The sequence below is a fragment of the Parasteatoda tepidariorum genome, chromosome X1 (assembly GCF_043381705.1).
Source record: "Parasteatoda tepidariorum isolate YZ-2023 chromosome X1, CAS_Ptep_4.0, whole genome shotgun sequence".
NCBI classification, from domain to species: Eukaryota; Metazoa; Arthropoda; class Arachnida; order Araneae; family Theridiidae; genus Parasteatoda; species Parasteatoda tepidariorum.
In genome coordinates this window covers 10,795,502-10,818,789 of record NC_092214.1, presented here as the reverse complement: position 1 = coordinate 10,818,789, position 23,288 = coordinate 10,795,502, and the positions used below count along the sequence as shown (strand labels likewise).

General features: G+C 29.1%; 1 protein-coding gene across 4 annotated transcripts in view; it reads right to left on the bottom strand.

The window, feature by feature from the left end:
- Positions 1 to 23,288, bottom strand: part of LOC107439981 (disheveled-associated activator of morphogenesis-like protein) — a 101,882-nt gene that overhangs the window by 64,647 nt on the left and 13,947 nt on the right. Inside the window, exon 1 of one of the 4 annotated variants that reach the window (XM_043044578.2) lies at positions 8,767 to 8,884. The exons of the other annotated variants lie outside the window; for them this stretch is intronic. Within the exon in view, the coding sequence (XP_042900512.1) occupies positions 8,767 to 8,787 (21 nt within the window). The 5' untranslated portion in view covers positions 8,788 to 8,884. Of the gene's footprint in view, positions 1 to 8,766; positions 8,885 to 23,288 lie in introns of those variants that run through there. 4 annotated transcript variants of the gene reach the window in all.

Here is a 23,288-nt window from a genome sequence, read left to right as displayed (position 1 = left end):
ATATTCACAACGAAGCGAATGTTTCTCTGTAGCGAATTTTTTAGACGTTCATCTTTTCCGATATTTATCTTTTTTATTTTCATTATTTATGAAGAAAGTTTCATTTCAAAATTCTTGAGCAAACAATTCACTCTCTTATATACCTGTTTTCGGAAATACTTTTGTATTATTAATTCTATAGAACTGACTAATTTTAAACATTCCTTTATAAAGAATTTATTTTAATTATAAGTCATCTTATCACTTGGGTCAAAAATTATGTCATTTGAATACCTGCATAAAGGAGCTCTATATAAACAAATTAACAGAATATGAAATTTTGTTAGTTGAATAACAGTTTGGATTGCTAAATACGTCTATTACAACAGAGTTTTCACCCGTTTAACTATAATACATTTTTTATCATTCTACCTTCATCAAAATTAATTTAAAATATTTATTTTCGCTCATTTTTTTTTCTACGGCAGGCCTTTACCTCGGAAGATGCCAGAACTGATATACAGATATTAATTACTATTATTAATTAATAAATTTGTCATTCTCCTTTGCCCTCCATTGTGCGAGACTGTATATTTCTATATCTTAAAATAAAGGTAGAAGTAAATACTTATTCGAATTTATTATGATACCTTCAAATAAATTTTTCACAGTTTGTTTTTATCAAAATTTAAAATGTTGAAAGTCCTTCAGAATAACACCAAATGAGCGAGAGGCGCCAATTTCGGTGTATCATCTGGTAACCCCCTTGAACAAAAATATGACGGCAGCGCATGCGCTTTTGGGTTTTGTCATCACTCTTTTTAATACAGGCACTCTAACGCTACCCAGTGTGCACCTGTAAACCTGAATCACGGAGGCGAGCAACATTGCCCACTCGACACTGCCACAGATACCCGTTTATAGGGTGGGCCTCATTCACATTTCACGCAACACCCAGAAACATTCATGTCAGAATTCGAACCCTCTATGATTGGCTTTACAGTCAGACACGCTGACCGATCGGCCACCTGGCCGACGAATTTAAAATTAGGGATAAATAATTACGTATGTATATTCTTTTTTTTTCCTTCTTTTTTTAGGGATCGAGGAGTTGGCCCCGAGCATGCACACACCTCTGCTGTTAGTAAAAATACATTTCTACAAACAGAAAATGGTATAATTTTATCAAATATTTACCCCCTAAATTAGTCCCTGGTGCCCGGTGACTGATTGGTAGCGCTTCGAGCTTTCGTGCCACAGATCCTGGGTTCGATCTTCGGACGGGGCAAGGTTGAATCAGCCTTTCATTTCTTCAGTAGGTCACTAAAATGACTACCAAGCATACTTGGGCACTAAACATTGGAAGTTCCGCTTCCGGCTGACCACCCAACCGGAACATCTGCCCCTGCATCCCCAGAGTCCAAGGTCAAGAAAACTGAGATGACCTTTGTCCTCTATGGGCAGCAATAGAAAAGTTATAATTTACTGTGTGAAAGATTTAGATAAATCAATTTAACGAACCATAATAGATAAGTTATAATTTACTATGTGAAAGATTTAGATAAATCAATTTTACGAACCATAATAGATAAGTTATAATTTACTATGTGAAAGATTTAGATAAATCAATTTAACGAACCATAATAAATAAGTTATAATTTATTATGTGAAAGATTTAGATAAATCAATTTAACGAACCATAATAGATAAGTCATAATTTATTATGAGAAAGATTTAGATAAATCAATTTAATGTTTTGATAAATGTCAAAAAAGCAACGTATGGAACCGCGCTATTATTTTAATAGAAAATAGGTAAGAGGCGGTAATTTAAATTTATAAACCAATCTACCCTAACAATAATATTTCAGCTATTGGAGTAATTTCTCATATTTTAATGAAATATTTCTGTAATAAAATGCCACGTATAACATACACAATACTGATAGTTATTCCCAGAAATTTATTGTGATTAGTTTATTAGAAAAGTATATTGCATAAGGGGTCGTTCAAAAAGTACGTACATCTCGAAGGTGTACGTACTTTTTGAACGTAACCTTCGTACGGAAGTGTAACGATGAATCCTGTTGTTCGAAATTTCGGAGTTCAATTCTTAAACTTGTGCCTAACAGATTTTTATCAGCGCCTGTGCCCATAGCACAAACTGATGATGAACGGTAATGTACGAAGGGGGGGGGAGGGAGTTAAAATTTCTCCATTTTTGTGTACGTACTTCTTGAAGTAGTGAATATTTAGTGAATAAAATTCCGAATTAACTGCTGTTATTGTTTCTATCTTATGAAAAAAGCCCTAAAGGATTCGAAAAAGGATTATTCTTTTCAAAAAAAGAAAAATATTTACAATGAAATATTTTTGGAAGTTATTAGCTAAATAAACTAAACGTTTTGTGCAATAAAATCAATTTCCGTCGCACTATTTAAATAATAAAGTTTGAAACTGAAATAGCGTCAGTGATGATTGCTGTCATTTAAAAACAAAATTCCAAAACTATAATATCTAATTTTTCCATTTGTTTAAGTTTTCAGTTTCGATTTAAAAAAAAAAGAAAGAAAAATTGCAATTCGATTTTAAGTACTTTAAAGAACCCTTGCTTAGCGGAAGTGATTTTGAAATGATACACTCAAGTTGCATTCAAACAAATAATAATTAATGTTCTGTTACGTAGAGTTCTTATAAAAGTAAATAGATTTACTTGATTCATTTAACTAAAGAAATTTTATAGGCCAGCAATGTGAAGAAAAAAAATTTGTTTTTCTGTTCTTCCTTTTTAATGAATAAAAAATCTGGACATAACTTCAGTTTCATTCACTCATAGTTAAAGCAGTCATTGGATGTTGTATTTAAATTATTTGCAATATATTACAGCAAATATAATCGTTTAACTCAAAACATTATTTTTCAAATGTGATTACCATTTGTTGTTATTCATTGCCACTTTATTTAAGTTAATTATTTAAGTTTATTAAATTAATTAAGTTTATTAAATTAATTAAGTTTATTAAGTTCTTTAAGATTTTTTTCCCAGTCGTTACAAACTCTTAATATTAGATTATTGGTCGGATAAATTTATTTTTAAATGATTGTATACGACAGCATACAATTTTAAACACACATATATAGTGCCCCACAAAATTTTCAATTTACTACCTATAATATTCCAAGGAAACCTTGAATTATTATTTATAGCAGAGATTGATGAGATTTCTTTATCTGAAACTAATTATTCTTTATTTAAATCGATATACAGTCCCTCACCAAATTATTAGACGCACTATAAGATTCTAAGTAAAATCTTAATTATCCGGTGATACTATACAGCTTTATTGTTTTTACGGGACTGAAACCGGTTTGCACTTGTTTAAGTTCGGGTATCAAGTGGTTCAATTAGGCGATATATAATATAAATTCGACGATTAGATAAATTAGACGATATATTCTATAAATACAGAATATTTATTATATCGGGTATTATATTAGCATATTATAATAATTAGACCAAATTATTAGACGCACTGTAGTGTTTTAAACATTACATGTTTTGCACAAGTTAATGTGCAATACTTTTATATTTAAACATACAGATAATGGGTTTTTATTCAAAAGATTTTTTATATACTTCCTATTTGTGTTTATTTTTAGCGTATTTCATTATAATGTTAACCAATTGATACAAGAACGTAAGCAAGTGTAAATCGGTTTCAGCCGCTTAAAAGCAATAATGATGTTTAGTATCACCTGTTAATTAAGATTTTACATAGAATCCTACAGTGCGTTTAATAATTTGGCCAGGAACTGTATATATAGCCAGAGATAATTCAAATGTTAAGAAAAATTAAATACAATACCTTAAATTGTAACTTTACTAGATTTTTCTTTTGTCAATATATTTTATAAAACTAATTTTTAGAATTAGCTAATTTCGATTTATGAGAATATTGAAAATGACGCTTAGTGGGTAGAGGGAAAAAGTCGAAAACTTACATTTTAACTAAAAGGAAAGGGATGTATTTTTTTAAAAGTCTAATAATATTTTCTTTATGTGTAGTTTAAGAAAACGAATAGATTAAATTAGGCATAAATAAGAATTCTAAATACGAACTAGAGCTTCCCAACAAATTTAAAACAACAAACTAATTTCTTAGTGCTGCCAATCATTTTTTGATGATGCTGTAGAGCTGAAGAATTTTTATAAAATGTAATCAAGTAGCTTTACTTATTTTTATGAAATGAAAGAATAAATTTAATGACAAATTATACTTTTTTTTTTAATTTTAAAAACACTTACGAAAGCTAAGAGTATTCAAATGATTGTATACAATTATAAATTTTTGGAAAGTTATAACGTTGTGTAGTAAATATAAATACCCAAGAGAAAATTCCGAATGATCTGCTTTCAATTTTGTTTCTTTTTTTCCCGACTTTTTTTATAGTTAGTCAGTACTTTCACCTGTTCGAACATGAAAGGGGAGAGGGACGAACTCTCTATTTACTCTGTTATTACATAGATTTATAAGCTTTTCTCTCTAGTTATACGCAATACAAATAAATCTGAACTCAAATCAAGTACTGCTAGCACCAAATTTACAAAAATAAGAAAATGTTGAAAAAAAAGAGCAATTAAAAAAAAACCGTAACGAATGTAACGAAGAAAAAGGATAAAATAGAATAATAATTTTTTTGCTTGCTTCTGCACAAAAAAATAAGAAATAAAATATTAAGTGTAACTTAAAATAATCTAGTTGATACAGTCTCAGTTAATTTTCCAAATACTACAACTTATATCTTAAAATGTGTTGCCAGAATTTCTAAATGTTTTTTTTTTCTATTTTATTTTTATTTTTAAGTAAGTAGATGTAAAGACGGAGATTTTCAAATAGCACTAATAACGAAACAGTAATAATAAATAACAGCCGGCTTTGCATCCATTTTCCTAAAAAAACTAAGAAATTGATGCAACGCATTTTAAAATAAATTTTAGAAAAATTGACATATGTGGGAAATTAACTGAAATTATATCAACTTGATTCGTTACACCAAATATTTTATTACTTATTTTTCGTACAAAAATATAGAAAAGTGTTTTTTTTTAAAAAAAAAAAATTGTTTTATCTGAAATTCTTGACAATGCAGCATGAAAGTTGTTAAAGCACAGGATGTTCTGCAATGGTCAAGTATAATGCGTTCTTTAATGATAAAGTATATGTTTAGAATTCTTGTCGGAAATAAGTAAAAAAAAGTATTCAGATTAGGAGACCACTTTTCAGACAAAATCAAATTTCCTGAGATTTCCAGAGTAAAATTAGAAAACTTTTACAGCTCTCCAAAGCTTAAAATGTACTTGTTTTTAAGTAATTTATATAAACACTGCATTAAGTGGGGGAAAAAAAAAGAGTCCATTAAACCTTTATTTTATGCTTAAAAATATCAAATTATTTAACAAAAACTTATCTTTTTTGCAAGCTTAAAATAGATTAAATGATTTAAAAAAATTTAACGCTTGGAAAGAAATTTAATTAAATTGAAGAAAATATTTTCCTCAAAGAAAGTAACAGCAAGGCTAGTTAATTAGAAGCAAATTATTGAATAGAAATGATGACAAGAAAATCATAGTACCCCAGTATAATGGCAATAAACAGAATTAATGCTTAGTATGCAGATTGAAAACCTGAGAAATAATACAGAGTGAAATGGTAGCAATGAACTGTTACATTCACAGAAATTTAACAGCAGTTTATAACAGCAGTTTAACAGCACCTGGTAGCAGTGCTGTAACATTTGCTGTAAAATACAAAGGATTTTTTTATAATGTGGCCATCCTGTAAACAGTATTCAAACCAGGTAAAAACCTGTTATGGAAATCTAAGGAAGGCGGTTCTGAAAACATCAAATAATGTCTAAGTGAAACGGAGCAATTGAAAGGTTATTAGAAGAAACACATCAAGCAATCGAACTAGTTCTTATTTTCTATGCCCCGCTATCTTTAATAGCCGTAACAAAGATTATGTTTTTTCCTGCTTAAATACTAATTTGCCTACAATGATTACTTTTGTTTTTAATGATGATTCTAAAATTCGATATTTAACCCTTTGCTTACATGTGTGATGAAGTCCGTCATTCTGGTCCACCTGTTATAATAGCCATAAGCAAAAAAGATGATTGATGGTTACTAAAAACCTTGTTTATTAAACAATAATACAGTTCGCCTGTCGTCCTTGCAAAAAAAGACGTTATATCGGGACGTCTGAAAATATAATAAATATTTAATCATAGTTAAGTTTGTTTTAATATAATACTTTACAGGAAGATAATGGAATGGTTCCTGATAAACAACGCGAAATTATGTATTTTTTATTTTATAACCGTCGTTGAAAGCCGACCCAATTTTCGGGTTTACGACTACTAATGTACAATTCCGTAGTCATGTAATTTTGAACCAAGTCCAGAAGACAAGGAAACTCCTGGATCAAGTATAGGGAGAAATTTGCCTTCGTGGAAGACTTTCTTTGATGGAACTAACCCGCATTTGCGTTACATGGAGAGGAAGACCACAAGAACCTGCCATGGTTAGCCTGACGGCAAAGGTACTATAACTCATGATCCGTCTACCACTGAGGATATTTCAATTCAGCACTGTGATCGGTGGATTCATATCGACCAGCAATTGCTGGGATTCGAACCCGATTCACCTCATTGGAAGGTAAACGCTCTATCCCCTGAGCCATCGCAGCTCTGAAGTAATGTATAATTTGACCATAGATCACTATCCCCTAGGATTCCTGCACTATAAGAAAATTCAAGTTAACATCTCGTGCACGATAAACAAATAAATTTCTTCAAAACTTGCTAAACAAAAGATCATATCTCTTGGCCACTGTATTCGAACCTTTTAATGGGAGTTAAGATACTTCCATGGAATAGAAAACGGGACTTGCTGTACATGCCGCTTATGGGTGATCGTATTATACAACGTATGAGAAAAATAAATATTGTTTATAATTCTGTATTTGTAAAGTTTCATCATTTGGTAACATTTTCTGCTATATGATATCTTAAAAGTAGAGTAACGTTTAAAAGGACATATGAATGTACGTTTCTACATCTTTTCAAGCAAACAAACATCACATTTTCATGCAACAATAACAAGAAGTTGTTTAAATACATCAAACTTAATCATGAAACTAATATTTGAAATTGAAAATAAAAAAAAGATTTCGAAAACTCAACATTTTACAAAACAGATTACTTAAGCAACTAGAATACATTATTATTATATATATATATATTTTTTTTTGAAAAATATATAATATGAAAGCATATTTGATAGACAGCAAATTATTTAACACAATTATAGAGGTATTTGTGCAGAACAATGTTAAGGAGTCTGTAGTTAAAAAGTTCTGAGACGCGTTTTCACAATTAAAGAATGAAATTTCAAAAAATATATTTGTACAAAATCATAAGATATCTGGGACTCCTATATATATATATATATATATATATATATAAACATTTTGTGAATCGGACGTAAAGGATACCAAGTCGCAAAAATGTAAATTTTAGGAGAGCAGATTTTAATATCTTTTACTCCTAGAGGAAGTTAAACAGTCTTTTCTCTAATTGCTTAACTTGTTTATTTATTATGACAGGATATAGTGTTCTATCACAAGATAGGGTGAAAAACCTACAACCTGGACATAGCATCAACCATTTCAGAAACAAATGGACTTAGTGATTGTTTAGTGTTATTTCTAATTGCCTAACCTCATTGTTTATTATGACAGGACATAGTGTTCTATATCACTAGATAGGGTGAAAAACCTACACATAGTATAAACAATTTTAGAAATAAATGGACTTAGTCTTCGATACCGCCTTCATACAACATTGTTTAATGTTGTATGAAGATGTAATGTTAACTAAGAAACTATTACAAATGTAATATATTAATTTGCATTATATTAACTCGTATCTAAACAAATTCGGATTTGGAATTTATGAGTTAAAAGATAAATTATTTATTAATATGACAATTTAATCAAATGAAACATTCAATAAATCATTTATAAGCTCAAAAACGTAATAGTTTGTGATAAGTTAAAATTAAAAAATATTTGAGTAATAATTATAATTACAAATATTTGTCGAAATAATTTTTTATAAGATTCAAAATCTTTTTTTTTTTCTTTTTAAACCTAATCGATACTTTTTCTTCTTTATACCATTCTGAGGTATAATTTAAAGAAAAGAAGTTACCAATGTATAAGCTTAACATTATCTGAAATAGGTTTACATAAAAATTTTTATTGAAGACAATTGTCGTATATTTCGCATTCATATTCGATAATAAATTATAAATAAAATACAATTGTAAAAAAAAAAAAATATATACAATTATTTAATCATTTAAAGACTTCTACATGTTTCAACACCAATATTTTTCCAACTAAATATTATTTTTCTTCAAATAAAAAAAAAGGGCTAATTTTATTCTGAAAAAATTTATATAAATAGATGGCGCTTAAATGTTAATAAAATATTGAAATCAAAATGCTCAAAAAAGAGGAAAAATGTGTTTTTAGCGGCTTTCCTTAAAAGAAAAAGATGTTTAATCTATATCATTTCTAAGTATCATCTATTTTAAATACAAAATTAAATTGACAATCATTGCATTCGATAATAATAACATAATTGTAACGGAATAAGTTGAAACCAAACACATTTTCCTAGGTTAGAAACGTGCCATGCCAAATAGTAAAAGTAAACTAACCTTAATGTGGGACTGTTCCATGGTTGTGTTTCATATAACATACACAAGCCATTCTTCCTTCAATTGACGCATGCGTCATCTCATGGTCACGTGATGTTCGATCCGCAGCTTTTTCCCGTTTAATTCATAGCACGCGAATCTTCCCTATAAGGGGGGAGTTTCTTCCCAAAATAAAATAATTGATGAAACGCTTACATTTATGTATCGCACCGTCAGTGCTAATTGTTATGAATCATCAAAAATAATAGGATTTCTTTTTCAATTTAAATAGAAATTTTTAATTCCTTAAATAAAATATTTAAATTCATTAAAAAGTTTCTTTGAAAAATTATTTTAAGAGTAATTAAAAAAATTTTTTCTTCAGAATTTTAAAATATTACTTTCAAATTTTTAACAAATGTAAATTATTTGTTTGCCTTTTAATTTGAAATGAAGCAAAAGAAAAACTTTTAATGGCAGGGTTATTTTGTTTTCGTTCGCCTTTTTAATTTAAATGTAGAAAGATTATTTCCTAAAATCGCGGGTTAAAAAACAATCTAACACATAAATATAGAAACGTTTGTGTTATTCTTACATATTGTTAGCTTACATTAGACGCATGGATATTGATTTTAATGCATAAAATGCAATTTTTTTTATTAAGTCGAAAAAAAACTTAGTGATATTACAACAAAGAAAAATAATTTTACATTCACTAAACATATTGTAAAATGTAAATTCCCTAAATGAATCTAATAATGCTATAAGATTTAAACATAACCACAATTTTACGTGAACTGAACAAATGCTAAGCTGAAAACTTCTCTCTGGTTAATTTTTTTTTCAGAAAAAAATCGTATTATATTTACATTATATAAATGAATTTTTAATAAAAAATTGCCTATTGCAAATGTCCATACATATTTTTTATGCAATAAATGATCATGAGCAGGGCAACAAATTTCAAGTTTTATTGATTATACTTTATTAATTAAATTTGGACGTATTTGTAATACTTAAAAATTGTATAAAGTACAAGAAATAATAATGTAAAATATAACCATACTGATAGTTTAAATTGTATTTTTTAAAAATTACACCATAATTTTACAATGAACATACAACTAATTTAAAGGGTATTTAAAAAAAAAATGCCACAATTTCACATTGTTTTGATAAGAAATGTTAGGGAAATCAAAAATTTTAAGTTAGGGAAAATTATAAAATAGGGAAAATTATAAAATAGGGAAAATTATAAATTTATTCCAAGCGATAGTTCTCCACCGTTTTTATAAAATAACGATGAGGTTTAGTATAAACACATACATGATTTATCAGCAGTTTTATTGGAGGGGAGAGAAAGAGGGTAATGTCCCCTCCCCGAACAGCTGTTCCCTATTGCATAGTCGACATAGAAGAGTTTTATTTCTAAATAATTTTGGCACAAATCCAAACAAATAATCAAAAATTGACGAATATGAAGGAAAAAAAAATTGAATTTGAATACTCTGTGTTAAAGCTGCCAAAGCATAACAGTGGAGTACATAAAGATTTTTATTATTTTATATTTCAGGACTTATTTTATATTTCAGCGAGAAAATGGAATCAATAAATAATTTAATCAATAACATACATTTAACACACAAATACCTATTATAATATTTTTCAAAAATTTCAAAATTCCCACTGTTTTGAAATTTGGTGATAAATAAGTCAATTACATCTCTATTGGTTCTAGTAGTAAAACAGTTACTAGCTAACGCAATAGTTTTCTGTATCACACAAATGAACTACCGTCATTCGGGGCTACTTTGTGCAGGATTTCGCAGTTTTTGAACTTTGACATGTAAAAAAACTATGTTAACTCAAACTTTAGTAAAATTTATCGATATTATATTCATAACTGGACTCAGACGAGTGAATTTGATCAATATTGGCATTATTTGTATGTAATATTTACGAATAATAAGTCAAAACATACCTTGCACAAAGTAGCCCCCAAATGGGGCTACTTTGTGCAGCGATAGGAATTCAGTTTAATAATCATGTTTTTAGTAAAATATTGATATAAAATTGTTAAAAAAGTTAATTGTTGACATTTTTAAAGACAAAAACATCAAGATATGTAAAGATATTAGTTTGAAAATAATTTTCAGCGTTAAAAAACCATTTTTTTTAAAGAATTTTTTCTTAAAAAGAATGTTTATTTCAAAACATTTGAGTTTAAACAAAAGGAAACCATATACATTTTTAAACATTGAAATGGATGAAATTTTAAAAATAATAATTATTACATATTCATTAACATTTATAATATTGTTAAATTTGAACATAACATCCTTGAATGAACATGACAGAACTTGCTCTTCAGTTTCTGTCAAAATCACCTGATGTCCTATAAAATATATTTTTATGTGTTAAATCGTTTGATTAATTCATTAGAAAAATCTTTGTAGAAGAAAAATAATAGTTTACCAGGAAGTTTCACGTGTTTCTTGTGAATTTTATTAGAGATAGTATTTCTGTGGATTTTGTACTTCCGAGAAGCTTCTGCAATCGACATACCACCAGCAACTGCTTGCAAACATTGTTGCAGCTTTTCTAAAGTGTAATCACGGTAGTTTCTCGTTCCAGGTATTTTTTTATAACGTCTGACCATTTTTCTGTCGAAAAGAAAAACGAATGAAACTTTGCACAAAGTAGCCCCAAAGTGCATTTTTTTTCATTTTCAGTTTATTTGTTATTCATTTTCAAATTTTTTTAACGCTAACATGATATTATTGTTTATTAATATATAAATAAAAAAAATTTCACTTACGACAATTATTTTATCAACGTCTTTGCATTTCACAGCTAAAGTTTTCACGCACACTTTTCGACATCCGACGTCCTCGGAAAGTTGCTGACAATGGATGAACGAAACACACTCTGAGATTGTTTTAAAATTCGAAAAAATGTTTGTAGTAATAGAAGAGACATCTATCTTCAAATTCCACACATTTTTAACGTGAAATGAACTTAATACTGAATAGCAGCACTTGAAAAATGCCAAATTCGAATTTGCACAAAGTAGCCCCGAATGACGGTATAATGAATACGTATTCTATTCACTAAGTAAATTGCAGACAAATGCGTTAGCAGAAATTTCTCAGGGGGGCTTCTTGTAAACAGGGAAAATATTAATTAAAATTTTTCAAAAGTGGTGCACAAAAATTCTTTTTATTTTATTATTTATTTGTGAAAAATATTTTTACATATGGGCCTCAAAAGTTTTCGCAATCAATTCACTTATTCAATGAAAGATACTGAACCAATTTTTGACAAAAAAATTTACTTATAATAACTTTTAAAACATAAAAAATGAATGAAACTTAAGTTTTATTTAAATTATGCTTTGAGGAGAAACGAAAATACAGTGAGTTTTAAATACTAACATTTTATCAACTATGAGATTACTTTTTTCGATTACAAAAAACAAAAATAAAATTATTGATTACTGCATTAAAATCTTTTTCGTCCTTTTAATGAATCGGGGTCTATTTTAAGAGGAATAAGTTGAGCTTTTTATGAATCGGAGTCTATTTAAAAGCTTAACTTATTTCTCTTTAAAAAAAAGATATTTAAATAAAAATATATTACAGAAGAAAGTAAACCCATAAAAACAGCAATTTTTTTTCGAAAAAATTCAATTAATTAAGCTTTATTGTTACATTAAATTATTACATAAAAAGATATAATTTAATAGTTAGCTTTTGTTTTACTTTCTGTAGGATACTTTTATGATATATTTCTTCCCGTTTTGTAATAAATTTTTTTTTCACTAGATTCCAATCAGATGTGCCAGATAAATGTCCAAAAATTACGCAACTCAAATTTCTTACCATCCTCTTAATTTTTCATTGTAATCAAAAATTCCGATCTACGATAGCAAAACCAATTATATATTTTACATAGACGATAAAGAAAGAAAATCATAAAATATTTTCTAAAAGATAAAATTAATTATACGAAGGAAGGCTCATTGTCTGTCACGTGATGACCACTTTCAGAAAACGTTTTCGGTTGATGTTCGTGTTTCATATTTAGAATGTGGTTTAGAATTATCGTTTGCAAAAACATGTTTAGAAAACAATACAATTAAGAACAGAAATAAAATAATCAAATAAAACAAGTGAAAAGAATTTGTTATAGAATAAAAATTATTTGTTTGTCTGGAGCATTTTTTTTTATTTTTAATGTTCAATATATAGTATTTTCAAATAATAATTTTTATTATTGATATAGATTGAATTATGTCTTTTTTGATTAAGTATAATTATAAAGTAATATTTTTTAATGCAACAATTTTTTTCAACGATACTAAATAAAAGTTTTATTAGAAATTTCTACAACGATAAATGTGTGTATTTTGGAGAGTATTTTTAACCGCTCCACTGATAATGCCGAATAATCTCGGATTCACATAGAATGCCATTTATTATCATTGCAAGAAAACTCAGGCTTCTTAGAAATTTTCAGTGTAATTTGCTTACTTTTACTCAGCGAAAGAAAATATTCTCATTTTATTGGTTATTTGTGAAGTTTTGGTTGAGAAATTTCGCCTTCACCTCTAAAAAATTTTAATGTTAACCTTTAATGACTAATAGCGAAAATTGATTCAAAATAAAAAAGAAGTATACTTGTAGCTTTATGTTGCTTAAAGAACAATGGTTTCCAAAAAAAAAAAGCTGAAAAATTTAGCTGTCTTACATTTTCAAAGATTTATAATATTTTTGAAGTAAGCAAAGAAAGTATATCAGTTTAAGTCTTTATATTTAAAAATCGAAATTTCTTCCGATTTTTCTACTTTCAAAAGATAGGTCAAGGAATAATTTTTGATTTTTTTAAGAATTTACAAGAATAATATTTATTTTTTTAAGAATTATTTTACTATTATTTTTTTAGGAATTACTTTATTATTATTTTATTATACATTTCCAGCGATTTATATTTCTTAAATAAGCAAATAAAGTATATCAGCTTAGGTTCTTATACTTAAAAATCGAAATTTTTCCGGTTTTTCTACTTTCAAAAGATAGGTCACAGAATATTTTTTTTTATTTCTTTAAGAATTTATAAGAATTCTTAAGAATAATTTTTTAAAGAATTATTTTATTATTATTATCACATAAATTATGCAGATTAGGAGTATTTGTGCCCCCTGATGATAAGTTGGAAATTTATTACTTATTTTATACCATCAAAATTAACTTTATTTCTGCCGCTACTTGTAAAAGTGGAATAAGTTCATTTTTTGTTTCTTCCAATATCGAGATTTTTAAGTGTTTGAATGAATTCAAAAATATTGGTAACGATTAACTATTTTGGGAAATATTTTTAACACTATGATTTGATAAACATAAAAATACAACAATTATTATTTAAATAGTTAATAAATAAATAATAAATAGACTATTTTTTATCTCTCAATGCACATCCTATCATCATCAATGGCTCGCCAGCCCAGGGTGGGCCTTCTTAAGAAGTTTCTCCAGACTAACCTTTTTCCTGCTAGCGTTTTCCAGTTTTTAGTTTTTGAGACCTAAAGGTCTTTTTCTAGGCCAATGGCTCATATACTTAAACATTAATTTGCGACCCCAAATCTGCATATATGTTTAGCTTCATTTTTACAAGGATTCTGAAAATACAGTGAAACTTGCGCGAGTTGTCAACTTATGGAGCATCGCTTTTATGTTCAACTTAGACAGGTGGGTAACTCATAAAGGAAAATTTTTTAAAGTCTTATATTATTGTATTCATATTACCAACCAATATATAGATAGCTCAAGTTGCAAAGGGTTTGTCGTTTCCTCTTATTGGACACTTTACAATAAATTTAGACAGGTTTCACTGTATTAGTATACTTACTGTATTAATTATGCTTCTTTCACTCCTTTCATTTTTACTTTTTATTTTAAAACCATCGTTGAACAGCTGACGACTACTCCTGTTCAACTCCATAGCTTTGTCATTTTGAACAAAATCCGGAAGACAAGGGAACTCCTGGATCAAGTATTGGAAGAAATTTGCCTTCCTGGAGGAATTTTTGATGGAACTAACCTGCATTTGCATTACATGGAGACCACGAGAACCTACCACGGTTAGCCTGAAGGCAAGTGAACTCTAACCTATGATCCAATAACCACTGAGGATTTTCCACGTGAGCACTGTGGTCGGTGCGAGCCGGATGCGGATTCAATCATCTCAAAAATAATCCTTCAAATTTAAAAATTTCATTCTACTGCTTTAAGTCACAAATTTACGTCATCTTGAAGCTCGGCTTAGATTTTTCTTTTACATTTTCTTTCTCAGAACATCTGTTTAAACTTAAAGTAATTTTTAAATAAGTTCATCAATTTTTGACCCGCAAGTAAGAAGTTCATCTATTCCCTGTTAAAAGACTTATGACAAAGTCGAAAAAAAGAAATCGCGATGTATGACTGTTTATTCTACGAAATCGTAATTGGTATCTCTTGCGAAATTACTCAAACCGACATCGTTAAAATTACAAAAGTTTTGTCACATGAACAATAATGCGAATAATTTTATCATAATGTGAGCATCGAGCCAAATTCTTAGGTCTCATACTATTGATATATATTCAATGATTTCATTTAATTGTTTAGCTTAAGCAGCGATGGCTCAGGGTATAGAGCGTTCGTCTTCCAATGAGGTGAACGGGGTTCGAATCCCAGCGATGGCTGGTCGATACAAATTCCGCACCCGACTTGCACCGACCTCAGTGCTGACGTGAAATATCCTCAGTGGTAGACGAATCATGGGTTAGAGTCCCCTTGCCGTCAGGCTAACCGTGGTTGGTTCTCGTGGTCTTCCTCTCCATGTAACGCAAGTGCGGGTTAGGTCCATCAAAAAGTTCTCCGCGAAGACCAATTTGTCCCAATACTTGATCCAGGATTTCCCTTGTCTTCCGGATTAGGTTCAAAATTATAAGGCTACGGAGTTGAACATTAGTAGTCGTAAACCCAAATTTGGGTCGGCAGCTCAACGACGGTTATAAAATTAAATATGAAATAAAATTATTTAGCTTATCTACATCCTAATAAAAAAAAAAACTGCATTCGAGTAAAAATAAATAAATACGATCATTGAATTTAAAGTTTATAAAGGTATATGTTTATTATTATTATTATTTTTTGCCTAGTAGGAAGTTAAATAATATTAAATAACAGTTTTTATATCAGAATAAAACTTTAAAAAAAAATCTCTAATTACAGTTCTTCGTTTAAAAAGAAAATAAATTGCATAATTACCCCCAACGCTAAATTAATATTTTTTAAAACAATAATGTAAAAGGCATCATTAAATAGCTACACATTAATATTTAAGTTAGGAAAGAAGAAACTACCGAACAACTGCCTAAGTTAATAGGAGAAACTAAGGATTCAAGTAATCAAAAACCAGTTTGTTAGAGCAGCTAAGAAAGCCTTTTAGTTTCATAACAGAAATAAACTCATTATTTCCTTTTGGTAGCTTATTTTGATAACATTCATTTTTTCCACTTCATTTGGATGTATAATTATTTTATTCTTAAAATCTCCAACAAATTAGAAGAGATTTATCAATAGATAGTTTAAAAAATTATTAAGAAGTCCGATCTTTAAAAGGTTTTTGAAGAAAGTTCTGGAAGGAAAAAATAAATTTATGAATCATACTTTTCTTGTTTGAAAATTCTCTATTTTTGTTTCTACAATTTGAGATAAAACATGTGGTATTCTTGTTGGTTATATTTTGGTCTTTTCAGTTCGCATATGTTATTTATCGAAGGCATGCTGATTATGTTACTTAATTACTATTAGCTTGGTTTGGTATAGTTATTTTCATACTCGTACACTCAACTCTTATAACGCCCTTTTTCGTTCTTTACATTCAACCCTAAAATGTAGTCAGAAATTTAATAGTTAAAATGTGATTTATCAAACGATGAATATTAATTATTTTACAACATTTATCAGAACTTGCACAACTTATATATACTTTTACAATTTCTCCCTTATTCACGCATTAACAGGAAGTGAAGACTTTTACAATTTCTCCCTTATTCACGCATTAACAGGAAGTGAAGAGTTTTTATCGTAATTTCGTTTTATATATAACGTGATATTTTTAAATATATTGAATATAAAAAGCATTTTAAGGCTTTGTTATTTCTAATAATCATTCAGTATTAATATAAATTTAATTTGAGAAAAACTTGACAGAAAATAAAATTTGAACTAGAGAGTCGAAGTGAAAATTTTATTTACCTTTTATTTTATAATCAGCTTTGAACCGTCGAATCAATTCTGAGTTGACCACTTTTAACCTTCAACTCCGTAGCATTGTAATTTTGAATCAAACGCAGAAAACAAAGGAACTTCTGATTCAAGCATTGGGAAAAACTAACCTCCGTGGAGAACTCTTTGATGGAACTAACACGCATTAGCGTTACATGGAGAGGAAAACTACGAAAACATTCAACGGCTATCGCGATAACAAGGATGCTAACCAATAATACGTCTACCACTGAGGTCGCAGTGAGCCGGGTGCAGAATTCATCTCGTCCAGTCATCGCTGAGATTCGAACCTGCATCACCTCATTGGGAGACGAGCACTTTAACCCCTGAGGCACACGAATTAAAAATGACAAATGGATTAGATTCGCTTCTGTTTCTTTTATTCACGTTTCCTAAATCTTGAAAATGGGCACCTATTTTTAAGAGCTTCCTTATTAGTATTTTCTTGAAGAGAATGAAGTTTTTATTCAGGTAACATCTTATCGCTTCAGTTTTTGGGATTACTTATTTAATAAATGATTTATTATAGTGAGGTTTAGTCTTTTTGAATTTATTTTTAAATGATGAAAGAATAATAACCATTTACCCTATCCAATTATGTGTTATTCATTTAATATTAGTTATCCTATTCTAGTTACTTTTACCTATTCAGTACCATGATCACATGTACAGAAAGACCTAACTTTTCATCTAATGATTGGTTCTTCATTCTTAATGGTTCGAAGGGGTGAGATATGCTAATTAATTAGAATAGACGATATTTTAAGTTACGAAACTAAACACAAAAGCTTACTTTCTCTGAATAAGCATACCTTTTTTTCGACGGATTTCTGATATCCAAAATATAGGGGATAGCCGCAATATGGAGAATAGGGTCCCCATAGTTTGGTCAGGCGAATGATCCGATGTTTGAACTCCAATGTTAATTTTGATTTTTACGTATTTCACCATATCTCGAGAAATTTCATAGGGAATTGAAAAAACTTTAGCACGCAATTCATTTATCCAAAGATTATTCCATTCAAAAAGTAAATGTTAGTAAATATTTATTATTTTTTGTTATTTTATAAAATAACAGTTAAAAAAATTTTAAATTGTAAGGAATACAATTTTTTGCAGAATAAGAATGAATCCTAATACGTGAGGATCCTATCATTAGATCATAAGTTATTTAGAAGTTTCGTTTAGCTTTCTTCTTTTTTTTTGAGGGGACTTAACTAAATCGCACTAATTAAGCGAGCACCTTCATAATTTTTGATTTAAAATTACTGCATTTTCTCGCACTATGACACAATCTCAATGGGACTCATCTTAAACTTTCGAATTAAATTACAAAATCAGACACAAAAATGAACTTTCTCAAAATAAGTATACTTTCATGTTTTGCTGTTGACGGATTCTTGAGATATGGAATTAGCCTCCCAATAGTTTGAGCGAGCTTATTAATGGAACTTCACTTTATGTGGAATTTTCTTTTTTTTTTTTTAAGTATATCCTTTCTTCTTACGACATCAACGGTGCGCATGCGCATTGAAGCTACAAGACATCTCTGTTTATTTCACTTTTATTTAACTTTTAGAGAGAAAAAATATACCGAGACACACCACTTTTAAGTAAAATGCTACACTTCCTTATTTTCTATTGAGAAAATATACTACCTTCGCTGGGTTGTCCTTTCTTCAAAAATCGTCATTACATTGACTCCCAATGCTAAAACGGGTTTTACGTTGAAGATTATCGGTTTTCATTGGACTGCTAAGGTTACGTTACCCAACTAGTCGTCTTTGTTAAGGTTAAAACTTTGATATAGGCGATCGCAACATTCGAATATAGTTTGTCTAAAGTAAGAGCTCCCTGAGCCATTCGTCTGGACCGGTGCCTATCGTAACGAGGTATTTCAAGTAGGGTGTAGGGTCATTGTTTAGGACAGGTTTAGACTCGGATCGGAGTGAGAATCTTTTTCATCGGTCTAGTGTGTTGTGATGAGAAGTCGCCCTCCCTGAAATACACTGGTATTGTTTCCATGGCAGCAGACGGTGTGTCAGGAGTTCTTACCGTAGACAAACTATACGCCATCCGGTTCCATGTCTTTAGCCCTTCTTCCTTTCCTCTTTTTTTCAGTTTTATATGAACTACGATATTTTTCCTTTTCTTAACATTTTTTGTTTTTAACTAATAAAAATATTTTTAAAATTTTCACGATGCTTTCTTATAGAGCTATGTTTAATGTAGTTTTCAGTTCCAGATAGTTTCCCAACTTAAAAGAATTTAATCAATTTAAAAATCAAGACAGAAACTAACGTACTTCTTTCTTCTATGACTGTCCACACGCTACTGTTAAGAGCATGCGAAGTGCTGCTCTACGCCACCTGTAGCCCATTTCTATCACCAATAAACACTAAAGCAGTAGGTAAATTAGCGTTGTTACATTTTGTGCATAGATAGATTGGCTTCAGAATTTCAGCATTAATTGTTATTCCTACTATGGATTTCAGCGTCTGCTTACACATTCAGTCTCAATATTTAAAATTTGGATAGTAATAAATTAAACATTTAGTGCTAATTTTTTTTTCTTTTTTAATAATTATTTTTCACACGTCATGTCTGTGCACATCTTTACCTTAACAGCATAATTTCATGAGGTAAAAAAAAAAAACATTCAATAAAGTATACTCTCAAATAAAGCATACTCTAGTATAAAGTATATATCTCAAAGTTGAAGGGAAATTTCGAGTTAGCGAGTTTTCGTAAAAATTAGCTAGGAACTAAAAGTGTTCTAAAAAGTAAAAAATATATTCTGAAATATTACTCTAAAAAGAACATAATGAAAAATAAACGTATGAAAAACTACTAATAAATATGTATATAATGATAGTTGCGACTAAGTATAAATACAGCAATCATCATATTGTTTTTAAAAGTAAAACAAAAATAATTATGCAGAAGTAGAAAAGAATTGGTTTATAATAAACTTAAATTGTGATTCTACTGAAAAATTTCAATTTCGAAAAAAAAAAAAGATCGGCTTAACAAGGTTTTGAGAAAATAGGAATTCAAATTAACATTAAATAATGCCATGGAAAAAATATTTTAATGACATATCAAGGTTTTTGAGATATCGAGAGTATCTATAATTATGTATTTACAGTTCCTGGCCAAATTATTCGAAACATTTTCTTATCAGGTGATACCATACAGGTTTTGACGCGAATGAAACTGGCTTGCACTTGTTTGCTTTCGTGTATCAATTGGTTAACATTGTAATGCAATACGCTGAAAATAAATACAAATAGGAAGTATATAAGAAATCTCCCGAATAAAAACCCATTACATGTATGTTTAAATAGAAAAGTATCGCGTATAAACTCGTGCAAAACATACAATTATTAAAACACTACAGCGCGTCTAATAATTTGGTCTAGTTATTACAATATACTAATACAATACCCGGTATAACAAATATTTTATATTTATATAATATATCGTCTAATTTATCCAATCGTTGAATTTATATTATAAATCGCCTAATTTAACCCATTGATACACGAACTTAAACAAGCGCAAACCGGTTTCCGTCGCGTCAAAACAATAAAGCTGTTGAGTATCACCTTACAATTAAGATTTTACATAGAATCTTAAAGTGCGTCTAATAATTAGGCCAGGGACTATATATTTGATCATCTATTTTTGAATAAATTGGAGCTTACTTTAAAGTAAAAATTCAAATATATTATAACAGAGTTCATTCATAATATAAAAAAAATATCAATAAGGAATTGTCTTTAGTTTTATATAGTATTAGATTAGATTTAAGTTTTTTAAAAACAAAAATTATGTTGATATCTACCTACTGTTTTTTTTTTTAATGATAGAAATTCTATTTGGATTTAAAGTAAGAAAATATTTTTGTTGAAAGATTTGTACGATAAAAATAGTTTTGTAATGGTTCCTCATAGAGAGGTCAATATAGGTTAAATAGTCTTTTCCTGCCAATTGTCTCATAAACCACTGGGTGACATTCACTTCAAAACTCTTTATTGAGAAAAGCAAATAATTAAATGATCCCTTTAAGTTGATTTGCATAAAACGAATCGATCAGATTTGATTCATTCCATTTGAATCAATTAAACATAATTTAACCGGTCATGAACTTATGCATTGAAAATGCGCCTATAATCTTATCGCTTTTGCACTTTTGCCTTCGTGACTTTTCTATTACTTTATTTGTATTTTGTTTATTTTAAGTAATACTTGTTGCATACCGTTATCTACCACAAAAAAATGTATAGCTTTATAAGGTTATCGGATCAGAAATTATAAGTACAGTGCGCGAAATAAAAAAAAACCTGGCCAACCTGAATAACTTTTGATCTAATGAACGGATCTTCACGTTTTAGGACTCAATCTTAAAAGGTTTGATAGGGTGACCTTAAATAAGCTTATTAATTACTGCAGACGATATTTTAAATTAAGAAATTAGACGCAAAAACGTACTCTCTCTGAATAAACACACCTCGAAGAATTCGAATTTTTGAATCTCAAAATATAGCAATAATTTGGGAAATGGGTCCCAATAGCTCGGTCCCCTTAATCTTAATTTTACTTTTTGCGTATTCCGCTATGTCTCGAGAACTTTTTAAGTGAGTTGAAAAATGTTTGCAAACAATTATAAGGTTCATTTATCCAAACATAATGTCATGCAAACAATAACTTTTAGTAAATATTTATTGCTTTTTATTATTTTAATTAATAATGCTAAAAAAAATTTGAATTGTAAGGTATACAAATTTTTGCATAATTTTAAATAATATTTAAAATTATGCAAAATATATTTAAAACATGGCAAAATATAAAATTTGAGCAAAATCGGTCGAATAGTTCCTGAGAAATTAAATTTTTAATATCTTACTCTTTCGAAGTTCAATTTCTCAGGAATTATTCGACCGATTTTGCTCAAATTTCGTGTTTTATAATGTATAATAGCGCAAATGATGCGAAAAATTTTATACCTTACAATTAAAAAAATTTTTCGACTGTTATTAAATGATATAAAAATAAATATTTACTAAAAGTTTTTTTTTTGCATTGAATTATCTTCGGATAAACAAGCTTCATAATTGTTTGCTACAATTTTTCAATTTGCTTAAAAAGTTCTCGAGCGAAACACGCAGAAAACAAAATTAAGATTAAACTTTGGAATGCTCTCCTGACCAAACTATTAGTACTATATATCAAAGATTGCACCTACCCCCTATATTTTGGGGGTCAGAAATTCAAATCCATCAAAAAAAAGAAAAAAAGGTATGTTTATTCCGAGAAAGTATATTTTTGCATCTAATTTCGTAACTTAAAATATCGTCTGCACATATTAATAAGCATATTTGAATTTACCTCCTTGAGCCATTAAGATTGAGTCCTGGAACATGAAGATCCGATGATTAGATAAAAAGTTATTCAGAGTGATCCATTTTTTTTGGTGCACCGTACTTGCGCATTCAATGTATTGTATTCAGTCATAGTTGTTTATTTCTGCAAAGACTGTTGCGTAGTTAATTCGAAATAACTGTGTTTTACAATTTAAAGAAAGTATCTAAAATTTTGGTATTTCTCAAAGTATTTTTCAATATTCTTGAGTTTGCTGGCATAAATGCCGGATTTTGTGCAATAGAAAATATCTCCAGAGAAGAGTTTTTACTACAGTTAGTAAAACTTGCCGAGAAATCCGTTAACAACCAAAAGAAAGAACCAATACAAAACGCCTAAATATACTACAGATTCTTATCCTCAAGACGTGTCTTCAGTAAGAACTGCTGCTATGGAAACAAGAATAGCGCATTTCAGGGAGGGTCTCTTCACTTTAGGGCTAACACAATAGACCGAAGAAAAAGATACTAAACAATGACCCCTACTTCAAATACACTGGTTATCATAAATTAAGGAAAAATCACAAAAATAGCGATAACTCTTTCAAAAGTAAGCCAAACCGTGCAAAATTTGCATATGTTGTCCACTAAGAGTAGCTGAGTAAAATTGCAATATGCAAATTAGTGGCGCTGCACTCGGCTTACGTCATCTGCCTGGAGCATAAAAGTCCAAGTTTGAGAGAAAGCACACAAATTTTACTGTGATTGCGACATTGAAAATCTGAGATAGCCAATTCGTAATAATGACCTCTAGGCATCATTTGCCTGAAGAACTACGATGGAGAGC